Source organism: Vulpes vulpes, chromosome 12 (assembly GCF_048418805.1).
Source record: "Vulpes vulpes isolate BD-2025 chromosome 12, VulVul3, whole genome shotgun sequence".
Lineage (NCBI taxonomy): Eukaryota > Metazoa > Chordata > Mammalia > Carnivora > Canidae > Vulpes > Vulpes vulpes.
In genome coordinates this window covers 71,465,969-71,490,000 of record NC_132791.1, presented here as the reverse complement: position 1 = coordinate 71,490,000, position 24,032 = coordinate 71,465,969, and the positions used below count along the sequence as shown (strand labels likewise).

Genomic DNA, 24,032 nt, shown 5'->3' with positions numbered 1-24,032 from the left:
CATTATTGAAAACAAGAGAAACTTATTCTCTCACAGGCCTGGAGGCCAAAGTCAAGGTGTTGGCATGCCTCTGCTGTCTCTGGAGGCTTGAGAGGAGAACGTGAGGGAACCCCTAGCTAGTGCCAGCTAAGCCAGCATGTCAGATGAGCAACAGGAAGTGCCAGCTGTTCTGATGTTTTGAGAATTTGAAAATCTGGTCATTTATGTGAAATCCTCTGATTCTTAAGTTGGAGCAACTAATTTAAGCTTCTAAAAAGCCCTGAGTGAGGTCACCAAATTGGCAGAGTAGAGGATTCAGCCTCCATCCCCCAACAAAGATGAATAATTAGGCAGCTATCCACAAACAACATCTCTGGGAGAGCTCAGGAGTCCACTTAAGAAACTTTTTAGCAATGCAGTAGAACAAAAACCCTGAGAAAAAGGGCACAAGAAGAAAAGGAAGGCAGCTTCATTTTGTTTACATCATCCTGTCCCCCCAGGCCAGCACTGCTCAGTGCCAAGAGGGAACTCCCCAGCACTAAAGACTTTCCCACACTGGGAGAGGGAGAGTGGGATGAGCAAGCAGCTTCTCGGCCTCTCTGGGCAATGAACAAAGGACCCAGTCCATGTCATCCCATCCAGAAGCCAGTGAAGCTGAGATGTTTAGAGACAGCCTGGAACAAGAAGGGCAGGAGTTACTAGCATGAGGAGTGGCCGTGGTTCCCAGTCGTCTGCTATGCAGGGGGTACCAGCAGCTTTCACCAGTGGCCAGCACAGCTGCTGTGGATCCCTCAGATTTTACCACGGAGGTTTCACCCCAAAGGCTTTCATATTCACAGAAACTAGCTTCTTGAATCATCCCGCTCCCTCCTCCCATCCCCTTAAGCATGGGATCTGCATCAGCAGCCTGCCCTGCCTCTGTGGCTACACAAGTGCAAAACACCAGCCTAGACCCTGTGGCTGATCCCCATAGCCATGGACACACAAGGCTAGCCCCTCCAGCTGTGCACATGCATGCCACTGACCTGACTCGTAGTCACCAACCTCCACTGCCACACATGCACCCATGGTGGGACCCTGCAGTCATGGGAGTGCACATTGACAGCCGGGTTGTTGGTAACTGCTAGTTGCCTACTGTTGGCTCTGGTTCTTGGCCGTGGGTCCTGGAGCTTGTCGTGTGTATGTCTGCAACCAGACCCTGTCACTACCCAGGCATCTGCATCTGGTCCCCACGGCTGAGTATGTGCTTACCGCTAGCTCTGGCCACCACCACTCCTTACCCTGATCCCTAGTCACTGGACCTGGAGGTGCCCCCAAAGATCCCAACAGTGCTTATAGCCATTGCAGACTCCTGCAGTACTCAGCAAAGACCACACAGCTGTCAGTGTTGTGGATCCTAGCAGCCTAAGTCAATGAGACATCATGTCCTCCCTACCCACCCTGCCTCTCCTTGGACTCAGAGCCACCACACACCCCCTGCAGTTGGTGCCCTGCTTTTGCCCACTAGATCTGGGGTCACAGCATGAGCCAGTGTGCTCCCACCTGCAGGTGAAGGTCTTTTCTTAACGAAGTCAGTTCATAAAGCCTGAAAATGTGCAGAAACCTATGCAAGACTACAGGGATTTTGAAGAATCAGAAAAATGTGACACCATCAAAGGAAGACAGTAGACTCCCAGTAACTATCTGAAAGAAATGGAGATACATTAATAGCCTGATAAAGAATTCAAAATAATTGTTCCAAAGTTGTTCAGAGAGCTTTAGGAGAGGACAAACAATTTAACAAATTGAAAAGTTGAACAAAGAGATAGAAGCCATAAAAAAGAACCAAACAGATATTGGAGCTTAAAAATACAGTTATTGAAGTGAAAGATTCAATAGAGAGCATCAACAGCAGACTGGATCACATAGAAAAGATAATGTGCTAGAATGCAGATTATTTGAAATTATCCAGTCAGAGGAGCAAGAGAATGAAAAGGAATGAGGAAAGCTTATGAGACACCACTAAGAGAAACAATCTACACATTAGTGGAGTCCCATAAGGAGAAGAGAGGGAGAAAGGGGCAGAGAGTTCATTTAAAGAAAAATGGCTCAGAACTTCCCAAACCTTGGGAGAGATTTGAACATCCAACTTTATGAAAATCACCCCCAAATTTCAATCTAAAAAGATCTTTTGTAAGACACATTATAATAAAACTGTCTAAAATCACAAAGAGATATTTTTAAAAGCAGCAGGAGAAAAAATTATCTCCTATAAGAGAACCCCTATAAAGTTCTCAGTGGATTTCTCAGCAGACATTTTGCTGGCCAACAGAACTGAGAGGATATATTAAGAGTGCTGAAATAGAAGAAAAAAAAAACCAACAAAGAATACCTTATCTTGCAAACTTGTTCTTCAGAAATGAAGACATGATAAAGACTTTACCAGCCAAGCAAAAGCTGAGGAGAGCTCATCACACTAGACCCACCTTAAAAGAAATGCTGAGAATTCTTCAAGTTGAAACAAAACGGTGCTAATTAGTAACATAAGAATATGTGAAGGGGTGCCTGGGTGGCTCAGATGGTTAAGTGTCTTCCTTCAGCTCAGGTCATGATCTCATGGTCCTGGGATGGAGCCCTGAATCAGACTTCCTGGTCAGTGAGGAGTCTGCTTTCCCTCTCCCTCTGTATGCCTCTCTCTCTCTCTCTCTCTCTCTCTCTCTCTCTCTCTTTCTTTCTCCCTCTCTCTTCCTCTCAAAAGACTGAAATCATACCAAGTAACTTTTCTGATTATAGTGGTATGAAACTAGAAGTCAACAACAGGAGGAGAACTGGAAAATTCACAAATATGTGGAAATTAAACAACACATTCTTGGACAACGCATGGGTCAAAGAAGAAATCAAAAGGGAGATTGGGAAAATATCTTGAAACAAACAAAAGTGGAAACGCAGCACACCAGAACTTCTGTGATAACCGCAAAAGCAGTTTTTTAAAAAAGATTTTATTTATTTACTCATGAGAGATGCAGAGAGAGAAACAGAGACCTAGGCAGAGAGAGAAGCAGTTTCTTCGCAGGGAGCCCAATGTGGGACTCGATCCCCATCCCCAGACCCAGGATCAGGACCTGAGCCTAAGGCAGGTGCTCAACCGCTGAGCCACCCAGGCATCCCCGCAAAAGCAGTTCTAAGAAGAAAGTTTATAGTGATAAATACCTACAATAAAAAAAATAAAGGTCTCAAATAAACAACCTAATTTTATATCTAAAGGAACTTGGAAAAGAAGAACTAAGCCTAGAGTTAGCTAAAGAAAAGAGATAATAAAGATCATGGCAGACATAAATAAAGTAGAGAACAGGAAAACAATAAAAAGGATCAACAAAGCCAAATAAAATTAAGATGTAAATAAAAATTTAAAAGATATTACAACTGACATCGCAGAAATATTAAAGGATCATAGGAGAATACTATGAATATGTATTTATATAGAATACTTATACAACAAGATTGGACAACCTGGAAGAAATGGACAAATCGTAGAAATGTACAACCTACCAAGACTGAATCAGGAAGAAATAGAAAATCTAAACAGATTTTACTCAATAATGAGTAAGCAGATTCAACTAGTAATAAAAAATATTTCCAAACAAAGAAAAGCCCTGTCATAGATGACTTCACAGGTGAATTCTACCAAACATTTCAAGAGTTAATGCCAGTCCTTCTCAAACTATTCCTAAAAATCCAAGAGGAAGGAATATTCCCAAACTTGTTTTATGAGGCCATCATTACCCTTATACCAAAGCCAGATAAGGATGCTACAAGAAAAGGAAACTATAGGCCAATATCCCAGATGAATATAGTTGCAAAAATTCCTAACAAGATACTAGCAAACTGAATTCAACAGAACATTGAAAGGATCATGTATGTGATCGAGTAGAATTCATCCCTGGGATGCAAGGTTGTTTCAACATATGCAAATCAATAAGTGTGATCCACTACTTTAACAGAATTAAAAATAAAATTCTTAGGATCATTTCAATAGATGTAGAAGAAGCATTTGACAAAACTCAGCCTCCTTTCATGATAAAACTCTCAACAAATTGGTTATAGAAGGAATGTAGCTCAACATAATAAAGGTCATGTATGTGACAAGCCTGCAGCTATAAAGGTTAAACATTTTCCTGCTAAGATCATGAGCAAGACAAGGGTGCCCACTCTCACCATGCCTATGCAACTTAGTGCTGGAACTTCTTTTTAAAATTTATTTATTTATTTATTTATTAGAACTTCTTTTTTTAAAGTTTATTTATTTATTCATTATAGTAATTTCTACACCCAATGTGGGGTTTGAACTTATGACCCCAAGATCAAGAGTCACACACTCTTCTGACTAAGCCATCTGGGTGCCCCAGTACTAGAACTTCTAACTAGAACAGTCAGGCAAGATAAAGAAAAGGCATCCAAAAAGGAAAAGAAGAAATAAAATTGTCCAAGTTTCCTGGTTACATGATCTTATATACATAGAAAACCCTAAAGACTGCACTAAAAACTGTTAGAGTTAATCACCAAATTTATTAAAGTTTCAGGATACAAAAATCAACATAGAAAAATCAATTAAATTTCTATACACTAACAGTGAGCTATCTGAAAAAGAAAAAACAATTTAATTTATAATAGCTCTAAAATGCTATAATAATTAGGAATAAATCTACCCAAGGAAGTGAAAGACCTATACACCAAAAAAAAAAAAAAAAAAAAGATATTGATGAAAGAAATCGAAGAAGACACAAATAAATGGAAAGATTTACCGTGTTCATGGATCAGAAGAGTTAATAAGATGGTCTCATTCATTTGGGGAGTCTAAAAATTAGTGAAAGGGAATAAAGTGGAAAGGAGAGAAGATGAGTGAGAATACAGTGAGGGTGACAAAACATGAGAGACACCTAACTCTGGGAAGTGAACAAGGGGTAGTGGAAAGGGAGGTGGGTGGGGTGTTGGGGTGACTGGGTGATGGGCACTGAGGAGGGCACTTGGCGGGATGAGCACTGGGTGTTATGCTATATGTTGGCAAATTGAACTCCAATTTAAAAAAAAAGTAAAAAAAATAAAAATAAAATGGGAAAAAAAAGAAAGATATACTGTGTTCATGGATCAGAAGAGTTAATAATGTTAAAATGTCTTACTACCCAGAACCATCTATAGATTCAATGGAACCCTATCAAAATTCCAAATTCTGGTAGAAAACCAACCCTAAAATTTGTGAACCACCAAAGACCCCAAATAGTCAAAGCAATCTTAAGAACAAAAGTGGAGGCATCATTTTTTTTTTTAATTTCAAACTAGACCTCAAAGCTACAGTAGTCAAAACAGTATGTTATTGACACATCGACTAATAGAATACAATTGAGAGCCCAGAAGTAGTCCCACACATACTGTCAGATTATGTTTGACCGATGGGATGGTCAAACATAATCTGGGAATACTAGATGGGAAAAGAATCTCTTCAGTAAATGATGTTGGTAGTCACTTGCCAAAGAGTGAAACAAGACCCCTGTCCTACACCAGTCACAAGAGTTAACCCTAAATTGATTAAAGACTTCAGTTTAAGGCCGAAAACCTTAAAACTAGAAGAAAATACAGGCAAAAAACTCCTTGACATTGGTCTCGACAATGATTTTTTGGATATGACACCAACAGCATAAACCACCAAAGCAAAAATCAGTAAGTTGGGACTACATCAAACTAAAAAGCTTTTGCACAGCAAAGGAAACCATCAACAAAATGAAAAAGCTTCCTATGGAGTGGAAGAAAATATTGCAAACCATTTATCAGATAAGAGGTTAATATTCAAAATACACAAAGAAGTTATGCAACTCAAAGCATAATCTGATTACAAAGGGGCCAAGGGCCTGAATTAGACATTTTTTCAAAGAAGACATACAGATGATCAATCAGTACATAAAAGGTGTTCAACATCAGGGAAATGCAAATCAAAACCAACCATATCATCTTCACATTTGTTGGAATGATTATGAAAAGTATAAAATAAGTATCAGTAAGGGTGTGGAGATAGGGAACCCTCGTGCACTGTTGGTGGGAATGTGAATTGGTTCTGTCACTATGTCACATATGTCACTAAGGAGGGTCCTCAAAAAATTAAAAATAGCACTGCCATATGATCCAGTCGTCCCACTTCTGCCTATATATCCAAAGGAAGTGCAAACAAAATATTGGAGATATATCTGTACTTCCATATTCATTATAGCATTTTCACAGTAGGCATGAAAGCAACCTAAATGTCCATCTGTAGATGACAAATTGATAAATTTGGTTTGCATATACAATGGAATGTTATTCAGCCTTTATAAAGAAGGAGTTCTTGCCATTTGAAACAACATGGTTGAAAACTGGAAGGTATTATGGTAAGTGAGATAAGCTAGGCACAGAAAGACAAATGTAGACTCTGAAAGACTCAAACTCAGGGTGCCTGGGTGGCTCCGTTGGTTAGGCGTCTGTTTGACTCTTAATTTTGGCTCACGTCATGATCTCAGGGTTGTGGTATCAAGCCCCATGTGGGGTTCCATGCTCAATGGGCGGTCTGCTTGGGATTCTCTCTCTCTCTCTCTCTCTCCCTCTGCCCATACCCTCATGCATACTCTCCCTCTTTCTCTGTCTCTCTAAAATAAATAAATAAATCTTTAAAATAAAATACTCAAACTCATAGCAGGGGAGAGTACAGTAGTGGTTGAGAATAGAATGGTCGTTGCCAGGGACTGGGGGAAGGGGCAAATGAGAGGTGATGGTCAAAGGGTACAAAATTTCAGTTATGCAAGATAAGTTTTGGAGATCTATTATACAGTACCATGCCTATAGCTAACAATATTCTATCATGTACTTAAAATTTACTAGGAGGGTCAATATTATAAAAAAATGTTCTAATCATGAAAAAATGATGGTGAAAAGGATACTTTTTCCTCTCTCAAAGAGGATACTTTGAGAGATAATGGATATGTTTATGCCCTTGGTAGTGATGGTGGAAATGAGTGTATACTCATTCCCAAACTCATGGAGTTGTATATATTAACTACGCACATCTTTTTACATGCCAATCATATTTCAGTAAAGTGGTTTAAAAAAAAACCCTCAACCCCCTGGGTGGGTCATAAATGTGTGATCTAAAGAAAATACATCTGAAGGTTAACACAGCAGGGGGCCCCCACTCTGAGACTACTGATTTATAGCTAACAGATGGAAAATCAAAAGCATGGGAGCTAGATGGGATGGTGATGGCTGGATGGCCAAAGGGAGGGTAGAGCCATGTGCCTGCACTTGAGGGTGGGGTGGCAGCTGGAGCATCTGAACGAGGTGCTGAAGGGAGAATGGGAGTTCACCAGAGGGCCAAGGTGAGGAGGGCCAGCTGTGAGTGCTGTCTTGGAAGGATGGGATTGTCCCAGACACTGGCATGAGAGGTGTGTGAGCCAGGGGCTGGCAGGGCAGTGGCAGGCTGAGAGTCTTGGCTGCCAGAGTATGGAACAGCCTGAATCCTGGTGGGGACAGGGGTCCAGGGAAGGTTTTTCCGCATGGGAGGGGTACAGCCCCGTCTTGGGGGAGACAGCAGTTAAGTTGCTGTAGAGTCTGGACCAGTGACCAATGTGGATGAATGGATAGGTGGTGGGAGCATGGGGACTGTGGTCAGCTGCAGGGATGCCTGCTCTATCCATGGTGCCCACTGCCAGACAGTATGCCTTGTGGTCCACCTGTTTTATGAGGGACACTGGAACTCTAGTTTTGAAGTATGAAATATCATCATTTTGAGTGTTGGGTTCAGAACTTTGAAAATACTGTTTGTGTCCAACTGAACATATCCATGGCAGATTTAGTTCTCAGTTGACTGGGGTCTGGTGGGAGGTCCCTCTGGGACCCTACTTGCTATTGCCCAGCCTTGGCCTTTGTCCTGTGTTTGTGTCTTTGCAGGAGTGGATTAGGGATGACCCAGACAGAGCTTCTTCCCCCGATAGGGCTCACCACCATCCAGGGCTCTGGCCTCAATGACTAGAAGGGGAGGCTCTGGGCAGATGGGGCCTCTGGAGTCACCTGTCTGTGCTCTCCATGGCCCAGGGTTCAAGCCTGGCACCTAGCTTGGATGCTGGGCAGGGTCCTTCTGGTCCTGTTGGTCTGGTGGGAGGTCTCCTCGTGACTCTACTTGCTGTTGCCCATCCTCAGTCTGCTCTGCTTTAGGAATCTGAACCATCTCATTTTTGTCCTGCAGGCTGGCCTGATCCGTATGGAGGAGGAGGAATTCTTCATTGAACCCCTGGAGAAGGGGCTGGCAGCCGAGGAAGCTGAGCGCGGCCGTGTGCATGTGGTATATCGCCGGCCCCCCACCACTAGGTCCCCTCCTCCGGGGGAGCCACAGGCCCTGGACACAGGTAAGGCTGCTTCGTGACCCTGGTTGTTCCCTGCCCTGGGGTTGCCCAGGCCCAGCTGGAGCCCTGCTGTCACTGACCGCGTGCCCCAGTGGGTGTGCTGCAGTGCTGGGGTGGGAGTCACATGACAGCAGGTCTGGGACCTCCATAGCTGGTAATGAAGGCTGCCCAGTGGCCTACGTTCTGCTGTGTGAGGGCCAGTGAGTGGCAGGGAGCAGGAGAAGCACAGAGTAGACCTACCCCTGGGCCTGAGTCTTGTGCCCATGTGTCTGAGCATGTGCCCCTAAAGAAGATGTCTGCTGACCTCAGGCAGCCAACCTCTTCCTCAATGCAGTCTGCCTTCCCGGCAATGACAACTGACTGCCCTTCCCTGGCTACTCATAGAGGAAGGTCATGAGCACTCCCTTGATCCTGTTTGGATCCTGCTTCCCTCTGGAAGACATGTACATGTCAAAGGGGGGACGGGGAGGGAAATGTATGATAGAGACCCCAGAGGTGTACCCACGGCCTTCGTGGCCTGTGCATAGACTCAAATGGGTTTTTTTCTTTTTCAACTTAGAACCAAAGTGCCCCCTGGGCCCAGGACCACAGAAGGAACTTCTGAATGGGTCTGGTGACAGCCCCTGGCTGCAGCCTCTCAGACCATTCAAGAAGGCCTGGCCAACCTGAAGCCCAAACTCCCCCAGCATTCTTGGGATGCTGGAAAACAGGTTGCAGTGAGGCCAGGTTGGGGGCAGACCATGATCCTAGCAGGCCTCGTAGTCCTCAGAGCCTCAGGGACCAGATAAAGCTGCCTTGCCTGTGCTTGGTTGTTAAGGGCTGAGTTAGCCCTCAGACTGTGGTCCAGGACCCCTGGCAGCAGATGTCAGGGCAGGTGGCAGCAGCAGGGAGGCCTGGGTCTTGAGTTAGGCTCATCTGCATGTAGATTGAGAACCCCCGAGGCCCCCCTGGGTCAGCCCAGTCATGCTTTGATTTGCCAAGATGCTCCGGTCACCCCAAATAGCCCTGGCTCATTTATTTTAGGTCTCTCAGTTCTGACTTCCCAGCTTGACAGATAAATTGGGTGCAGGCTGTCCTGCATTAAATTAGGTACCATTCTAATTTAAAGGAGTGGTGTCAGATACCTTGACCCAGGAGTCCTTCCATCAGGAAGCCCGACACTGTCTGGAGCCGATCAATACTTTGGGTGGATCCTTTTCCCCAAGTGATGAATGGCCTGTCTGCCAGGCCTTCCCCAGCCTCAGCCTTCCTGCCTCTTTCCTATCCTTGGGTTCTCCGCAGGGGGAGGGATGGAGAGTCACCCCGTAAGGTGAGAGTAGGAGTGAAAATGGACAGTGGAAGTACCCCAGACCAGGGGTCAGGGTCCACACTGGCCAGCTGCCCTGGGACAAATTTGGGCCTCTGGCTTCTGTCTCCTCTGTCCCGTGGGATTAGAAATGCCTGCATCTCAGAGAGCTGAGGGCTTGCCACCATGGGCTTTGGGCTTGGTGCTTCTGGGTCCTGCTCAGGCTAGGTGAGGTGATGTCTGCCAAGAGGGGCTGCCAGGTGCCGGAGGCTGTCTCTGATCCCAGATTCCATGTGTTGCCTGTCTCCCCACCCCCCGCCCCTGCAGCGGTATTGGCCTCGCCTTATTTTCTGGGCTTTGGTACCTTCAATTAAATCTGTCCTTCCCTCCCCCAGCCATCCACCTACTGTTGGGGAGAGCTTGGAACTCAGCCTACTGTAGGAAAGGAATTTCAAACTCAGAATAAACTCAGAAACCAGTGACCTCAGAAGATGCTAGGGAGGGGTGCCTGAGTGGCTCAGGTCTTAATCTCAGGGTTCAAGCCCCATGCTGGGTTCCATGCTGGGTATGGAGCCTACTTAAAAAAAAAGAAAAGTAGAAGCCACACAGATTGGAAGCTTAAGTTGTACTGGAAGGTGGTGAGGGGTGAAGATATTTCAGGCTGGACTCTAGGCCTCAGGCCTGGGCTGTGGGCTCTGGGTGGTAGGGCCAGTCCACAGGCCGAGTCTGGGGCCAAGTCCCTTTTTTGTGATGTCTGTGCCCACGGTCAGCATGACCCTGTGTGGGTGATTTGGTCCACAGACAGTACATTTCTCCTTGGATGTCCCTTCCCACTCAGCCCAAGACTGAGGCCCACTGGCTGGTTGGAGGGGGTCCAAATGCATGTTATGCTGGGATTGGGCTGAGGGCCCACGGTGACCTCAGACGGTCCAGCTTTCCATTGGCCTGAGCCTTGTCAGGGCCCAGGGTGCAGCCAGGAGATATATAAAAGCAGTGTCCTTGGCTGGGCATGTTTGCTCTGTGCTGGGCCCAGAACCCTAGGACATGTGTGTGTGTTAAGCCAGGGGACCCCTTTTTCTAGTGAACTCTAATGGGGGCCCTGATATATCAGTGTGGCTTTGGCTGAAGCAAACAGGACACATGGACTTGAAGCTCCCTCCTCCCTCTCCCAGGGCAACTCCTGGAAGCGGGTTTGAAACCACCGTGATGGGCAGTGGATAGGATGGGTCCTCTGGGGAAGGGGAAACATCTGTTCTGGGCCTTCCAGTCTGGGAGGTAGGTGTCTGGCTGGGTGTAGGATTAGGGGTAAGGGTGCCTGGTGGGGGTGGGTGAGGGTGTCCCAGACAGCCCCTCCAGGGTCCTGAGACTCATTGTCCTGCTTTCCCTAAGCAACCAACAGCCTTCCTGGAGTGATCTTAGGGGTTTACCCAGTCTCAGGGAATTGTCATCACTAACTCTGAGGTTGGTTGCTGGGTTGCAGACTGCCTTGGGGAAGTGAATGGGAAATGAAGGTGTTAATGTGTCTTCATAGACTCAGGCCAGGGTCTGATGTGTGCACAGAGCAGCCTAGCATATAACAGTGCTGCCTTTGGGCCCCAGGGGAGGGTATTAGAAGGGTTAAGGGAGAAGAGGGGGGATCTTTGCTTTCCTTGTGGTGCTGCAGATGTTGCAGAAGTATCTCTGCTCCACTCTGCTGGGCCCAGGAGCCTGGCAGGGGCAGGAGGGCAGAGCTGAGGCCAGGGGGTTGGGGGTCCTTTTGGGGACAGTTGTTTGAGGCATTTCCAGGCCTCCTCCATGCCAGGCCTCTCCCAGGTGCACCATTGTCTCTTGCCACCCTGAGCCAGCCCTGTACCCAGGGTGACATGATGCTGGGGGACAGTGTAACATCAGCCTCCCTGGTGTGTGCTTGCACTTGGGATAGGGTCCCGCTAGGAGTTCTGGGCCTGTGCCTGAGCCCTGCCATGGCTGCCATCTGTCAGCCCTGACTGGGGTTGTTGATGGGGAGCCAGGGCTGGCAGGTGTGGGAAGAGGAGGCCCAGTCTAGGTCGGGCTAGTACTTGTGCTGGTGACTTGGCATGTCACTCCCTCCTACTCTCTGGCTACCAAGACATACTACCACCAACCGGGTCACTTAAAGCAGCTGCAGTGTGTGATTCTGTGGTAGTTCTGGAAGGCAGAAGTCTGAAACGAGTATCATCAGGCAAAAGTCAAGTGTTGGCAGGGCCTTCCTGGAGCTTGTGGGGAGAGGGAGGAATCTGTTCCTGGCCTTTCTCAGCTTCTTGTGTCTGCTGGGATCCCTTGGCTTGTGGCCACATCACTCCAGTCTCTGCCTCCTGGTCTTCTGTGTGTGTATATGTGTGAATCTCCTTAGCCTCCCCCTTACAAGTAAGAATGCATGTGATTGCATTTAGGGCCCATCCAGATAATCTAGAATGATCTCCCCCTCTGCACCCCTGTCTCAAGATCTGTGATCTAATCACATCTGCAAAGTCTTTTTTTGTCATATAAGGTAACGTTCACAGGTCCCAGGAAGGACCACTATTTAGCTTATGTAGGAAGTGAACCAGCCCTCCTGTACGCGGCTGACTGTACAGCGAACAGGATGCACATCTTTGGACGAGGGGGCACCCTTCGCTCCTCCTCTGGGGATAGTGCTCAGGTGCAACTCAGGCAGGGCCTCTTCCCTCTACCTCTGCCAGATTCTGGTCCAATCTCAGCCAGACTGCAGGGCCTGGAGAGCTTGGGCCATGGCATGGCTAGGCTGGCCCCAAGACCATATGCACAAAGCTGGCCTTGCTACTGGCACTAAGGGCCTGGCTGTGTGCAGGAGGCTGAAGATCCCCATGGGGTGGGAAAGATCCCTGGATTGCAAGCTGGGCATGTGGCCTCCCTGCTAGGCACATGGTGCCATTAGCAGAAAGTCCTGCCATCCAAGGACAAGAGCTACAAACTCAGAGGCTGGCAGGATGCAGTAGGCGATGCCAGTGGGGATGGTGGCAGAGGGAGAGTGCTTGGCCCAACTTTCATTTCCCTCCTTTTGACATAAACAATCGGCACAAAGAACGTGTCTCTACTAAAAGGAAAACAGTAGTGTGAGTGTGGCGGCACATGGCATCCAGCCCTAGCCTCACTGTGGGCATAGGGCCCACCAGAGGCTTCATCCACAGGGGCAGCCCTGTCCTTGGCTCCCCCGACCACAACCTGGTGGGAATGTGGGCCTGGGGCAGCAATCCTCTCACTGTCAAGAGAATCCAGACATCAGAACTTTTATGTAAACTCTCATGATTTTAAAATGTTGCTTCACATTTCTAAAAAGCACCAAATGAGCCAAATAAATCATGGCCCCCATGGCCACCTGTGCTTATGAGAGGCAGAGGAGCAAGTGTCCTCTGTGCCCCTCTGGGGGCTGCTCTTCTAGGCCCCCCACAGGCCCACGGGCCAGAGGAGGGGCTCTGTGCTCCTGCTAGGTGGGTGCCCTCCTGCCCTACCTTGCACCAGGCACTGGCTGGAGGAAGAGAAGTCAGACAGCTCTGTGCCCGTGACCTTGGCTGCCGCCGCCTCGGAAGCAGACTGTGCCAAGCCTCTGCCCGCGGCTGTCAGGCTGCGGCATCCTCACTAGCAGGCAGAGGAGGCACGCCGCCCTCGGGAGTGCTCTGTCCTGCCGCTGCCAAGGAAGGCCGGTGAGAGAGCGTGGACAGGGTGCTGGCACTGGCTGTTCCTCCACATGGCTTCTCCACATGGCCGGCCAGCAGTCCCTACCCGGCGGCCCATAGTCTTTCCTCTGCTGACCCATTGCACATTTCTGTTCATCCTGTGACATTGGCGTGAGCCAGGTAGGAGTTTTTCAGGCTTCTGAGGCGCAGGGCAGGGCTTGTCATGAGAGTGAAGGTGGAGGTAGGTGGGCAGGGCCAGGAGCCAGGGCCCAGAGCTGATGCTGGGAGCTGCAGCCTGGAGTGTTCCAGAGTGTGGATGGATGGTGTCCTGCCAGCAGTGGGCATGCCTGGGTAGAAGAGGGGCCTAAGAGAGAGTTCTGTGTCCCAGCCAGCCCACTGTGGTCTCTCTGGTGGGTGTGGGAAGAGGAGGCCCAGTCTAGGCTGGGCTAGTACTTGCCTGGAAGCAGGGAGCAGGAGGTGGAAGTGGGGAGAATGGAGTCCTGTCAGGCCAGGCCAGGGGTGGGAGGTGGGCAAGGCTCCACTCAGTGGCAGGTGGATCACTGGGCCTATGTCAGTGATGCAGTGAGTGTGAGGTGTAAGGGAGAGGCTGAGGCCTAGGGACTATGTGGAGGGGGTGCTAGCTTGCTGGGGGCCAGCTCGGGAGGCTTCACTCTCCACGGTGGTGGATGTCCAATGTCAGTTTCCTGTGATGACCAAGAAACATTACCACAAACAGTGACTTGAAACAACATAGGTTTGTTCTCTGACAGTTCTGGAGGCCAGAAATCCAAAGCAGATCTGATGGGGTGAAAATCACAGTGTCAGTACAGTCGGTTCCCTCTGGAGGCTCAGCGGGAGGACCTCCTCCTGGCCCCTCCCAGCTTCTGGTGGTCACTGGCATCCCTCGGCTGGTGGCTGCATCGTTCTGGTCTCTGCACTCGTGGGCACAGTTTCCTCTTCTGTCGTCCATTCTCTGTCTGTGTCCTTTTTACAAAGACACATGTGATTAAGTTTGGCCCACGGCAATGATCGGGAGACTACCTATTTCAGGGTCTTCCACTTAACTAAATTAAGGATAGGTTGAGTCCCCTTAGCCATAAAGGCAACACTCACAGGGTCTGGGGATTAGGCTGTGGACATCATGGGGGATGTGATTCAGCCTACACAGTATCTTAAGTGTTGAAGCCTAGGGTTCTGCCAGAGTGGGGAGAGAGGCCCTTGGTTGGCTTTGCACCTTGAGCCCCAGGCCTGGCTGGTGTCTGGGGGCTTCTCTCTGTGTCCCCAGCCCAGGCATTGCTGAGCTGCTCACTGGAGCCCTGTGGATAGGGCTGGCCCTCTCAGATGGTGACCTGGGGGCTCTCACACCAGTCTTGGCGTCAGGTCCTGCCCAGCCAGCTCAGAGATGCAGCGAAGACCTGGATGCCTTGGTGCACCATTCCTGGGGCCCCCGTCAGTTCCTCCTCCTCATTCTACTGCTGGGCTGTGCCTGCATCTCTGAGCCCAGAGCAAACCCAAGGACAAGCATTGGTTGTGAAACCCAAGGCAGCTGGCTGGGCTCTCGGCTCTGGGAAGCATGTTTCAGAGCTGAGCGCACCCTTGGCAGAGGCCTCAGCACTCCCGTCGCTCTGTGGTCAGCCTCCTGGACCGCTGGAGGAGATGCCAGCGTGGTGACGTGGCCTCATACTGGAGGGGTGGGTGGGGGCTGGCACTGGGACAACAGAGGCTGCACACTCTCTCAGGCCTGGAGTTGTTTGGGGTCAGACTTGGGAGAGTGCCCCAGAGCTGTCGGCAAGTGGGGGTGCTTTTTCCCTGGGGTCCATGGACGGGGGCCCTGTCTAGTGGGTTAGGAGGGAGGAGGCATTACTGCAGTGAAGACTGCCAGGCATGCCCCCTGAGACACAGACTGTGACTGGCACTCTGCCTGGCTGGCGAGGTCAGCCCATGTGCTCAGCTGCTCTCCTCAGATATAAATTTAGCTGTCCCTGTGTCTCTGGCCTGCCGTCCCTCCACCTCTTCTTCCCTCTCTCCTCCTGAGTTAGTGTGGGATCTTGTTCAGGGGTGGAACCAGCCAAGTGAACGTGGCCCAGGAGAGACCTGATCTTTGCTGGAGTACCATGAACAGATGATGAGTGTGACCTGGGGACAGCGACTTGGCTCTGCCCTGGGTGTGGCCCTCACTCAGATGCAAGGGACAGTTCTCAGAGATGAGTCATGAGTTCTCAGAGGAGCCAGGCGAGTGTACCTGCCTGGGCAGGTTGCCCCCCCCTCCGCCCGCTCTGTGGGGTCTCAGTTTACTCATCTGTAAAACGAGTGTAATGGCACAGAGGCGGTGGTGGTAGGCATGGTAGGGGTTAGACAAGCTCCTCCTCATCTCATCCCCAGTATGGCATCTGCTCTGTGCTTGCTGTTACCCATCCATGTGATTCGGGCTGTTTGTCTCAGGCTCCTCTGCCCTGGCTGCTCCTTCATTCCTTCTCTTACGTTTGTGTTGCACATGTCTCCCAAAGAGCTTTTTGTTGGCACGAGGTAACCATGCCTGGTTTCCAGATAACACGCAGCTGGGGAGCGAAGCTGTGTCTGCTCTGGATGCGTCTGGAGTTTAATTAGCAAAAGTGGTGCATCTGGTTGTTGCATTGGCCATGGGCTCTGTATGACCTGCTCTTTGCAGGTCCTCAATACAGCTGACTGGGATATGTCTGGAAGAGATGTGATGTCTCCAGGGGCAACTTAACATGTCTGTGGTGTTTGTGCTTCAGATGTACCAGTTGGCCTGCCAGGGGTGGGAGCAGCTGGGCCTGAGTATCCCTGAGGACCCCGATGAGCCTCTCTCTACACCTCAGGTACCCCCACAGGACAATTGTGAAGGACATAGGCTTCCTGTGTGCTGTGTCCACACAATGAGGGGCAGAGGGACAGGTTCCCAGGACACAAGCCTCTTGAGGATGCAGAGGAGCTTTATGGCAAGTGAGAAGTGCAGGGGGATGGGGCTACAGAGAGCCCCAGGGATGTCCAAAGGGTACAGGAGGCCCTTCCCCAGAAGCAGAACCTGGGCTTGGGCCCAGGGTCTGAACTCTGCTGCTTTGTGCCCATGAGCAGAGGCCTGATTTCCTCTCAGAAATCTCCACAGGGTGTTAGACACTTCAGCTGGCTTCATGCCTAAAGTGTTTTCTAGAAAAATTTCCAATTTTCCTTGACCCATTTCTCTTTGAAATTAATACTGAACAGCGCCATGCACTTGGCCCTGAAGGAACACCAAGCTGGGAAGAGGTCACACAATTAGGGGGAATGTTGGTGTCTGGCTCTCTCCTCCTCCCACATTCAGGCTCCCCCTCCTCCTTGCATGTGCACACATGTTCACATGTGGTTGGAACTTGGGCCAGCTGCTGTGGCCAGGGTTGGGGCGTCTCTCCTAAAGTTTGAGATTTGGCCCCATCAGTCTGGGCTCAGTGCTGGAGTGTGGGCTTCATCTGGAACTGTGTGGCTGGACCACCTCCTGGGGGATGTCCAGGCAGGGTGAGGTGCACGTCTGCAACAAGGTCAGGGCTCTGGTGAGAGGCTGCTCAGGATTCGGGGGAGTCTGAGGCCAGGACCAGGTGGAAGGGATAGCCTTGGAGTGGGGCCTGTGCAGGGAGGTGGATCGCACTGACTCTCAGGACGGACCAAGTAGGTGCCTGCTGTTGCTCCTCAATCATTGGAGGGAGACAATAGGAATGATAACTATACTCCTGAGGTAGGACACTGAGGCTTAGAGGGGTACCTTTGTTCTCTCATTCACTCATTCATTCATTCCCATTCTCACTGTGTACTCCCCTTGTGTCTGGGGCTGGAGTGGGTGCTGGGGATGAATCAGGGCACAAGCCAGGTGAAGTCCCTGCTCTTTCAGAGCTCACCAGCCAGCAGGGACACACAGTGGGCCAAGGGATAGATCCGTGAATGAGATCAAGTCCAAGAAAAGGGTAATTAACGTGAGAGAGGGCAGGTAAGGGAGGGAGCTACCCCAGGCGGGAGGTGACACAAACCTGGCTGCCCCGGGATGCTGCTTCAGATAGAGGGGGCAGCAGGTGCAGAAACACTTGACAGTGGGCCTGGGGAGGCAGGGAGGGCAAGGTCAGTGGACTTGTGGTGCAAGGTGGGCTTTGTTCTCCCAGCAGTAAGAGGCCTTTGGAAGACTTTTAGTGGAGTGGGAGCGGGGAGGCCTGTGTGTAGTGCCCTGGGTGGTCCTGGTGGCCGATGACAGATGGCGGGCAGATGTGTTCAGGATGCGCCTTGGAGGTAGAGCTCACAGGACGTGGGTGTGAGGGAAGGGATCAGGGGCAGCTCCTGGCTCTTAAAAGGACAGCTCCAGGAGGGTGGTGGATGGTGGTGACATAGCTGAGGTGGGGATCCTGGGGGAGGAGAGGCAGGTCAGGTGGCTGGGCCAAGTGAGAAGCCGGAACTGCGGCCCATTCTTCTGAGTTCTGAGCCCCACCCCTCACATGGCTCCTTGCTGCCCTGGTTCAGAGCAAGGGGGTTTCCCAAGACAGATGATGCCAGCCACAGGCCAAGCCTATTTAGCTTCCAGACTCTTGGGTTGGGGGCCAGGACCCCAGATGCAGCCACACAGGTGGGCAGGTGGGCAGGCTCTGGCTTGCATTTGAAGCTCCTCTAGCTCCTGGAGGCAGAGGCCCTGCTGTTCAGGACAGGGTTGTAGGGCACTGGGTGTCCTTGTTTCTCTGACAGGCCAGGTTTTTCTTTCCCACTCTGCCACTTTGGAATGGGGCCCTGGATCTGCTAGGATAGATGGGAGCTTGTGAGAGTGTGCAGAGCAGGCGGTGCACCCAGCAGCAATTCAGGACGGTGATTAACGTGTGTGCCCTTAGTACGATAGGGACCTCCTGACAGGGGACCTTGGGTTCCTCTCCTTTTGCTGACCTGCAGGCCACAGCTGGAGCCAGCCCGGACACCCTGGATCCCTGGCTCCAAGCAGCTGTCAGGAAGTACTTGCAGAACGATTGAAGTGATTATAGAATCCAAGCACGTGACAAACCCACAGCTTTCGGGGCAGAGCCGGACTGCAGCCCACTGTAGCTCCCCAGTGTCTCCAGATCCTCGCCAGGGGCTTTGCTACTGATATTTTACTGACCCAGCAGGGATGCAGTGCTGCTTTTTGCCTTAATCTGTGCTTCTCTGATCACCAGCAAGGATGAATGATCTCCCCACGTTTGATTACTTTGTATGTCTCCTCTTCCTGTGTAAGTCCTCTGCGTGTTAATCTCCTGGGGTTGGATGTATCCGGATAAGCCCTTTATCTGCTTATCGACTTTCTGTCACGTTTGATACAAGCCTTTCCCCCCAAGCTCTGGTTCCCCTTTTCTATTCAGTGTTACTTGTTTTCATTGTACAAAAGCCAGTCTTTCCAGAACCCAGTTTGTGAGTGATTCTTCTCCTGCCCCTGGAGCTGTGCTGTTGGCTCAGGGATATGCATTTATAGAGGGCCTATGGGAGGACGGGCTTACCTGTGCAGGCATTCCCCAGAGCACTTATCAACTTATGGATCCGTGTAACAACCCCGCTGTGCCCATTTTACAGATGAGGAATGGAGGTGCTGGTGGTCACACAGCTGGTAAGTTGTAGAGCCCCAAGTGTGACAGGGAGGAGCAAGCTCGGGCCCGGGCTGCCTGGCTCCCTGTGCCCCATCTCCTTTCCACCCCCCAGAGCTTCCTACCTGAAGGCTGGCTGTTCGTGAGACATAGGGGGTCCTCTGAACATATGTAGCAACCAAGGCTTCTGCAAGTGTGTGCAGAAGTATCTCGGGTCACCTTGCACACTAACTGTGGGGAGAATCTTTTGCTTGCAGAATTCCCAGCATTGGGAGGAAGGTATTCCTGGCACACGGTTGATGCTTACATATCCATGAAAAGAAGGCATGAATATGGCTTCCCTGGAAGCCTGGCTGCATGGTCCTCATTCCTGGGGAAGCAGTTGCTCCTGGGCGGTATCTGAGGGCTTGCCACAGAAGCCTACTTTTATTATTGCAAATTACACTTTTGGCTGTGGATTCCTGGTTTTGTGCCGGCGGAACTGGAATGTTGCTGAGGACAAAGGCCCACTGGGATGTCAGGTGGCCCTGGGCCTTTCCTGCTGCTCTAGGGACACTCTCTGGGGGGCAGCAGTGCACTCAGGCTTCTCTGCCCTCAGTGTGCTCTGGCTACCTTTCACTGTGCCGTTGTCTTTGAACATAAACCATATCTCTTGTTCACTTATTCATTCAATTCATTCAGCAAATCTCTATAGATGACCCACATAGGGCCCAGCACTGGGCTAGTCTCTGGGACGCTGGGAACCAGACAGACATAACCGCCTCACAGCCCCCCACCCCTGCCCTCATACAGCTTGTGGTGACCTGGTTGGTCCCTGAAGGCCTGCATGGTTAGAAATGATGGAAAATGCCATGAACTGACCACAATAACTGGGGGTTGGAGCCATATCTGAAAAGTGTGGATTGAAATTCACTGGGAAAGAAGAGGGGTGGAAACAACAGGGGTGAGTGTCCTGAGGGGAGTGGAATTGGCCTGTTGGGGGTGTAGCAGGAGGGCCCTGAGGGGTAGATGATGGTGGGTCTCATGGCTCGGTCTTAGAGGGAGGGGCAGTGCCCTGCTCTAAATGGAGAAACAGCATGACCTGGTTCATTGGAGGAGAGTGAGAAGGGAATACACAGGGATCTGGGAGAAGGCCACTAATGAGGCTCAGAGGAGAGACGTGGCCTGGATCCAGGTGGCAGGGGGATGGAGAGGATGCAACGTGGAGCCATAGAGCTGTGGGAAAGTTGGGGGTCCTGGCAGATAATTGCCCCAGTGGTCAGAGAGGAGCACTGCCCTCTGGAAAGATCCACATTCCCATCCAGGTCTGTGCCAAGGTCAGGGAGGAGCCAGAACTACAGCTCCTAGCCAGGCCCCTCCCATGCTCCCTCTGCCCCCACCCTGGCCTACAGACTCCGTGAGGTGGTGCTTGCCAGAATCATTTCTTTGCTGGGGCCCAGGCCTGGGAGGTATTTGTGTGTCTAGGTCTTTTTTTTTTAAGGCTTCTGTCCAGAGCTTTCTGGGCTCACATTTGGGATGAGTTAAAATGCCATCTATAGATTCCTAGCTGGAAGGTTCGTTGGTGACTTTAGGGACTCCGGAATGTGCCACAGGGGCTAGTGTCCACCCTGTATCCTTAGTGCTTTGACAGTTCATAGGATGGGGCCAGCACTGGTCAGGTGCTGTTGGCAGGTGATAGAGTCAAGAAAACAAAGAGCTGAGGGCCATTCTGAGCAAGTGAAGGACCACAGGTTGCCCCAAGATCCCCAAAGCACAGGCATGAGTCCCTAATGGGACGGGGGTTCGAGCTGACTGAAGTTTAGTTAAGATTGTTTGGGTTGAGGAGCTCAGAGGGGCCCAGGTTATAGACAGAGGGAGTAATGGCCTGCTGGACCCTACCCACACAGCTTGGAGCCATAGGCTGGAGCTCATGCATAGGGTATAGGAATCTATCTGTGCCCAGTGCCTATGTCCAGGAGGTGCAGAGCAGTGTTACAGGGACTTGGACCCCCACACAGCTCATAGCCCCCTAGGATGGGAGCTTGTGTCCCTGCAACCTTGCCCAGATCCCAGGAGTCAGGTATCCACTGAGGGCAGTGAGGGCTGGTTGAGCAGCATAGATAAGAGTGGGTGGGCATGGGGGCTCCTGCCAATTTGGAGTCAGCTGCAGGAAGACTTCCGATTTTTCAGGAAAAGTCAGAAACTGTTTTTATGTAAAACTTCTTCATTTTCCAATGTTGGCAGCTAAGTCCAAATTTTCAAAGACTGTGTATGTGTCAAGCAGATCCCTGGTGGTGGTGGGTGCAAGAGGATCACAGGGTGGCTTTAGTGCTCAGAGAACCCGAGCCCATAGTTGATCCCGTGGCAGCTGGGACTGAGCTCTTAATGCAGCCAATACTGCCTCAGAGTTGAAATGCACTTCAGAGGAATTCTTATTTTCATTTCGGGAACGTCATGAGAGACTGTTCCAGCAGTTCCGTTTCTGTGAGGAGAGATCTGCGGTCGTCGTGTTTTTCTTGGAGGCCTTTGGGGGAGCCCATCTGCAGAGCATTAGGGGGGTGTGGCAGGGGGAGGCTCCATCTAGGCTTCCAGACAGAACCTGGGTGGGGTGACTGTTTGGTAGGGTTCAGTCTCCAAACCCCCAGAAATGGCCCCCCTCCTCACCAAGCACTGGGCCAGCCCAACCCACTAGTTAGACTGGATGGGACTGGGTGGACAGATCCTGTGGTTGTCACATCTGGCACCGAGTCCCAGGGGCCTGAAGTTCTGCTTCCCTGGTGTGATGGTCCATTCTCAAGGCCCTTGTAATGTGGGGAGCAGATGGTCCATTGTAGATACAAGAGGCTTGTGGTCAGATGACCATGTTCCTTTGTTCTGGGCGATATCCCAGGAGCTACTTACATTCTTAGCTTTCATTGCCAGTGGGACAAAACAACCTGAATCTGTCCTAGGGCCTTAGATAGTGAGGGGCACAGGGTCTTCATGCCCAGAAGAGGCCAGTACTGCAGGACCTTCCTTGGGCTACCTCAGAAAACTCAGTTCGGGCCCTTGGTGATAAATGCCTGAACTTCTTTTTTGATGTCTTTTGCTGAGAATATGTGGGGGCTCCCCAAGGGCTGTGGCTGCCCAGGGAGTTGGGGGAGCCAGGGGACTCAGTGTGGCCCTGTTCTGGCCCAGCCTTAATTTTCTTATTTGTAAAATCAACGACACTGGACTAAAGCCAGGCCTCATCCAGAGGCTCCTGGGCTATATCCCTATACCTACCTCACCTGCTTCATTTCACTCACATGGTATCTTCAAAAATTGAGTATATACTTGAAAGTCAGGAGGTTTCACATTGAAATCTCAGTTTTCAGTTTCTCAGAAAAATCAGAAGGACTGGAAACCCTGGGTCTGTTCTTACAGCCAGTATTTCAGCAGGGGACACCATGCCTCTTTTATGTGGGGCACACAGTCCCCCTTCCCCACTGTTTGTTATCCAGCCCACCTACTCATTTTGGCCCTGCCTTGCCTGGTTGGTAACAGAGTGAGCCTCTGGGAGAAAGATGACAAACTCTTTCTGTTTCTCTCTCTTACACACACACACACACACACACACACACACACACACACACACACACACATATACACGTGAGCACAGAGCAGACACATCTATGTCTTCATGGAATGAATTGCAGGACCTTGAGGAGTTTCCCTGGGCTTGGTGCCAGAACATCAGTGTCTGGCTTGTCTTTGGGTGCATCCTGGACAAGTTCTGCTCCCCTGGGCCCTGGAGATAGCCTCTGGCTCATAGAGCTCCAGGGGTCACCCTGACACTGTGGCCCTTTTCAGCAGGTCCCAGGACCCTTTGGGTACCTGTGGTTCAAGAGAAGGGTCACAAGGCCAGACAACCTGGGACCTGGGGGCTTGCTGTGCCCTGGGCCAGGGTGGCCAGTGGGCCTTCAACCTGCCTAAGATGCACTTTCCCTACTCCTACCTGAAGGGGTTCAACTATTGCCCCTTGAAAGGAGTTGCAGTGGGCGCCACTTCCACAGTCTTAGGGGATGGCCTCAGGGCTTTGCTAAACTCCTTCTGAGCCAGGCCCCAACTTGATCTCAGAAGAGGAGACAGAAGTGTGGGGGATCCTGAGGCTAAATGGTGGAAAGGTCTGACCTCACCAGTGGAGGGACACAGGGAAGATGAAGGATAAGGTTGATCTAAATCCAGCCTCTCTCAGGTACAGAGGCCATATCAGCTGTCTCAGCCTTGTCTCCTCTCCCCAGTTTCAGGACCATACCCTCAGTTGCCCCTTGGATAAACAAGTGGCTGTGGCACTCAGGTCTTGGGTCAGATCCCCGCCCCCCCAGGCCCAAATCCTGATTCTGAGCCATCCAGCAAACCCATGTTCTCTCCTCAGGCTCTTGTGGTGGCCCGCCTTGTGTCTGTGAGTTATGGCAGATTCTAGATTCAGGGAGGGGGGCCTGTACGCCTAGCAGAGACTGGCTGCATACCAGCTCAATTCAAGTTTGAACCCTCCCTGATGGGCTCCTGTTCCTGTCCCACTTCAGTAACTAGCCTTGGTATTGCTGGGCTGTTATCTTCAGCTTCCCCTCACCCATCTAGAGCTGATCTGTGGACAGGCCTGACTAATTCTACCTTTAAAATGCCTAGAAATGGCATTACCACCCCCCCACCCCTGACTTAGTTGCCTGGCTCAGTTGCCATGGATTCAACGATTTACTTACCAGTGTCAGAGTACATTCATTCACCCATCCATCCGGTCATCCATCCATCCATCCATGCATCTCTGCATCCATGCATTCATCCATCCAACAATTGTTTGCCAGTGCTCTTTTGCCAGCCCCATGCTGGGCATTGAGCATGCCTGGTTTGGTCTCTGTCCCTGAGGAGTTCCTATTGTGGGGAGAGGCAGACAAGAGGATGAACCATGACAAGTGCTGCTAATGCTCTGGACAGACCTGGGATATGGGCAGGTGATGTTGTCCTGGTCAGGTGAGGTCTGGTACTCATCAAAGTAGGACTGCTCGGGATCCCTGGGTGGCGCAGTGGTTTGGCGCTTGCCTTTGGCCCGGGGCGCGATCCTGGAGACCCGGGATCGAGTCCCGCATCAGGCTCCCGGTGCATGGAGCCTGCTTCTCCCTCTGCCTGTGTCTCTGCC

General features: G+C 50.6%; 1 protein-coding gene across 1 annotated transcript in view; it reads left to right on the top strand.

Annotated features, from left to right (window-relative positions):
- Positions 1–24,032, top strand: part of ADAMTS2 (ADAM metallopeptidase with thrombospondin type 1 motif 2) — a 229,386-nt gene that overhangs the window by 65,862 nt on the left and 139,492 nt on the right. The window contains exon 3 of the mRNA XM_072728815.1: positions 8,222–8,381. Coding sequence (XP_072584916.1) covers positions 8,222–8,381 — 160 coding nt within the window. The remainder of the gene's footprint in view (positions 1–8,221; positions 8,382–24,032) is intronic.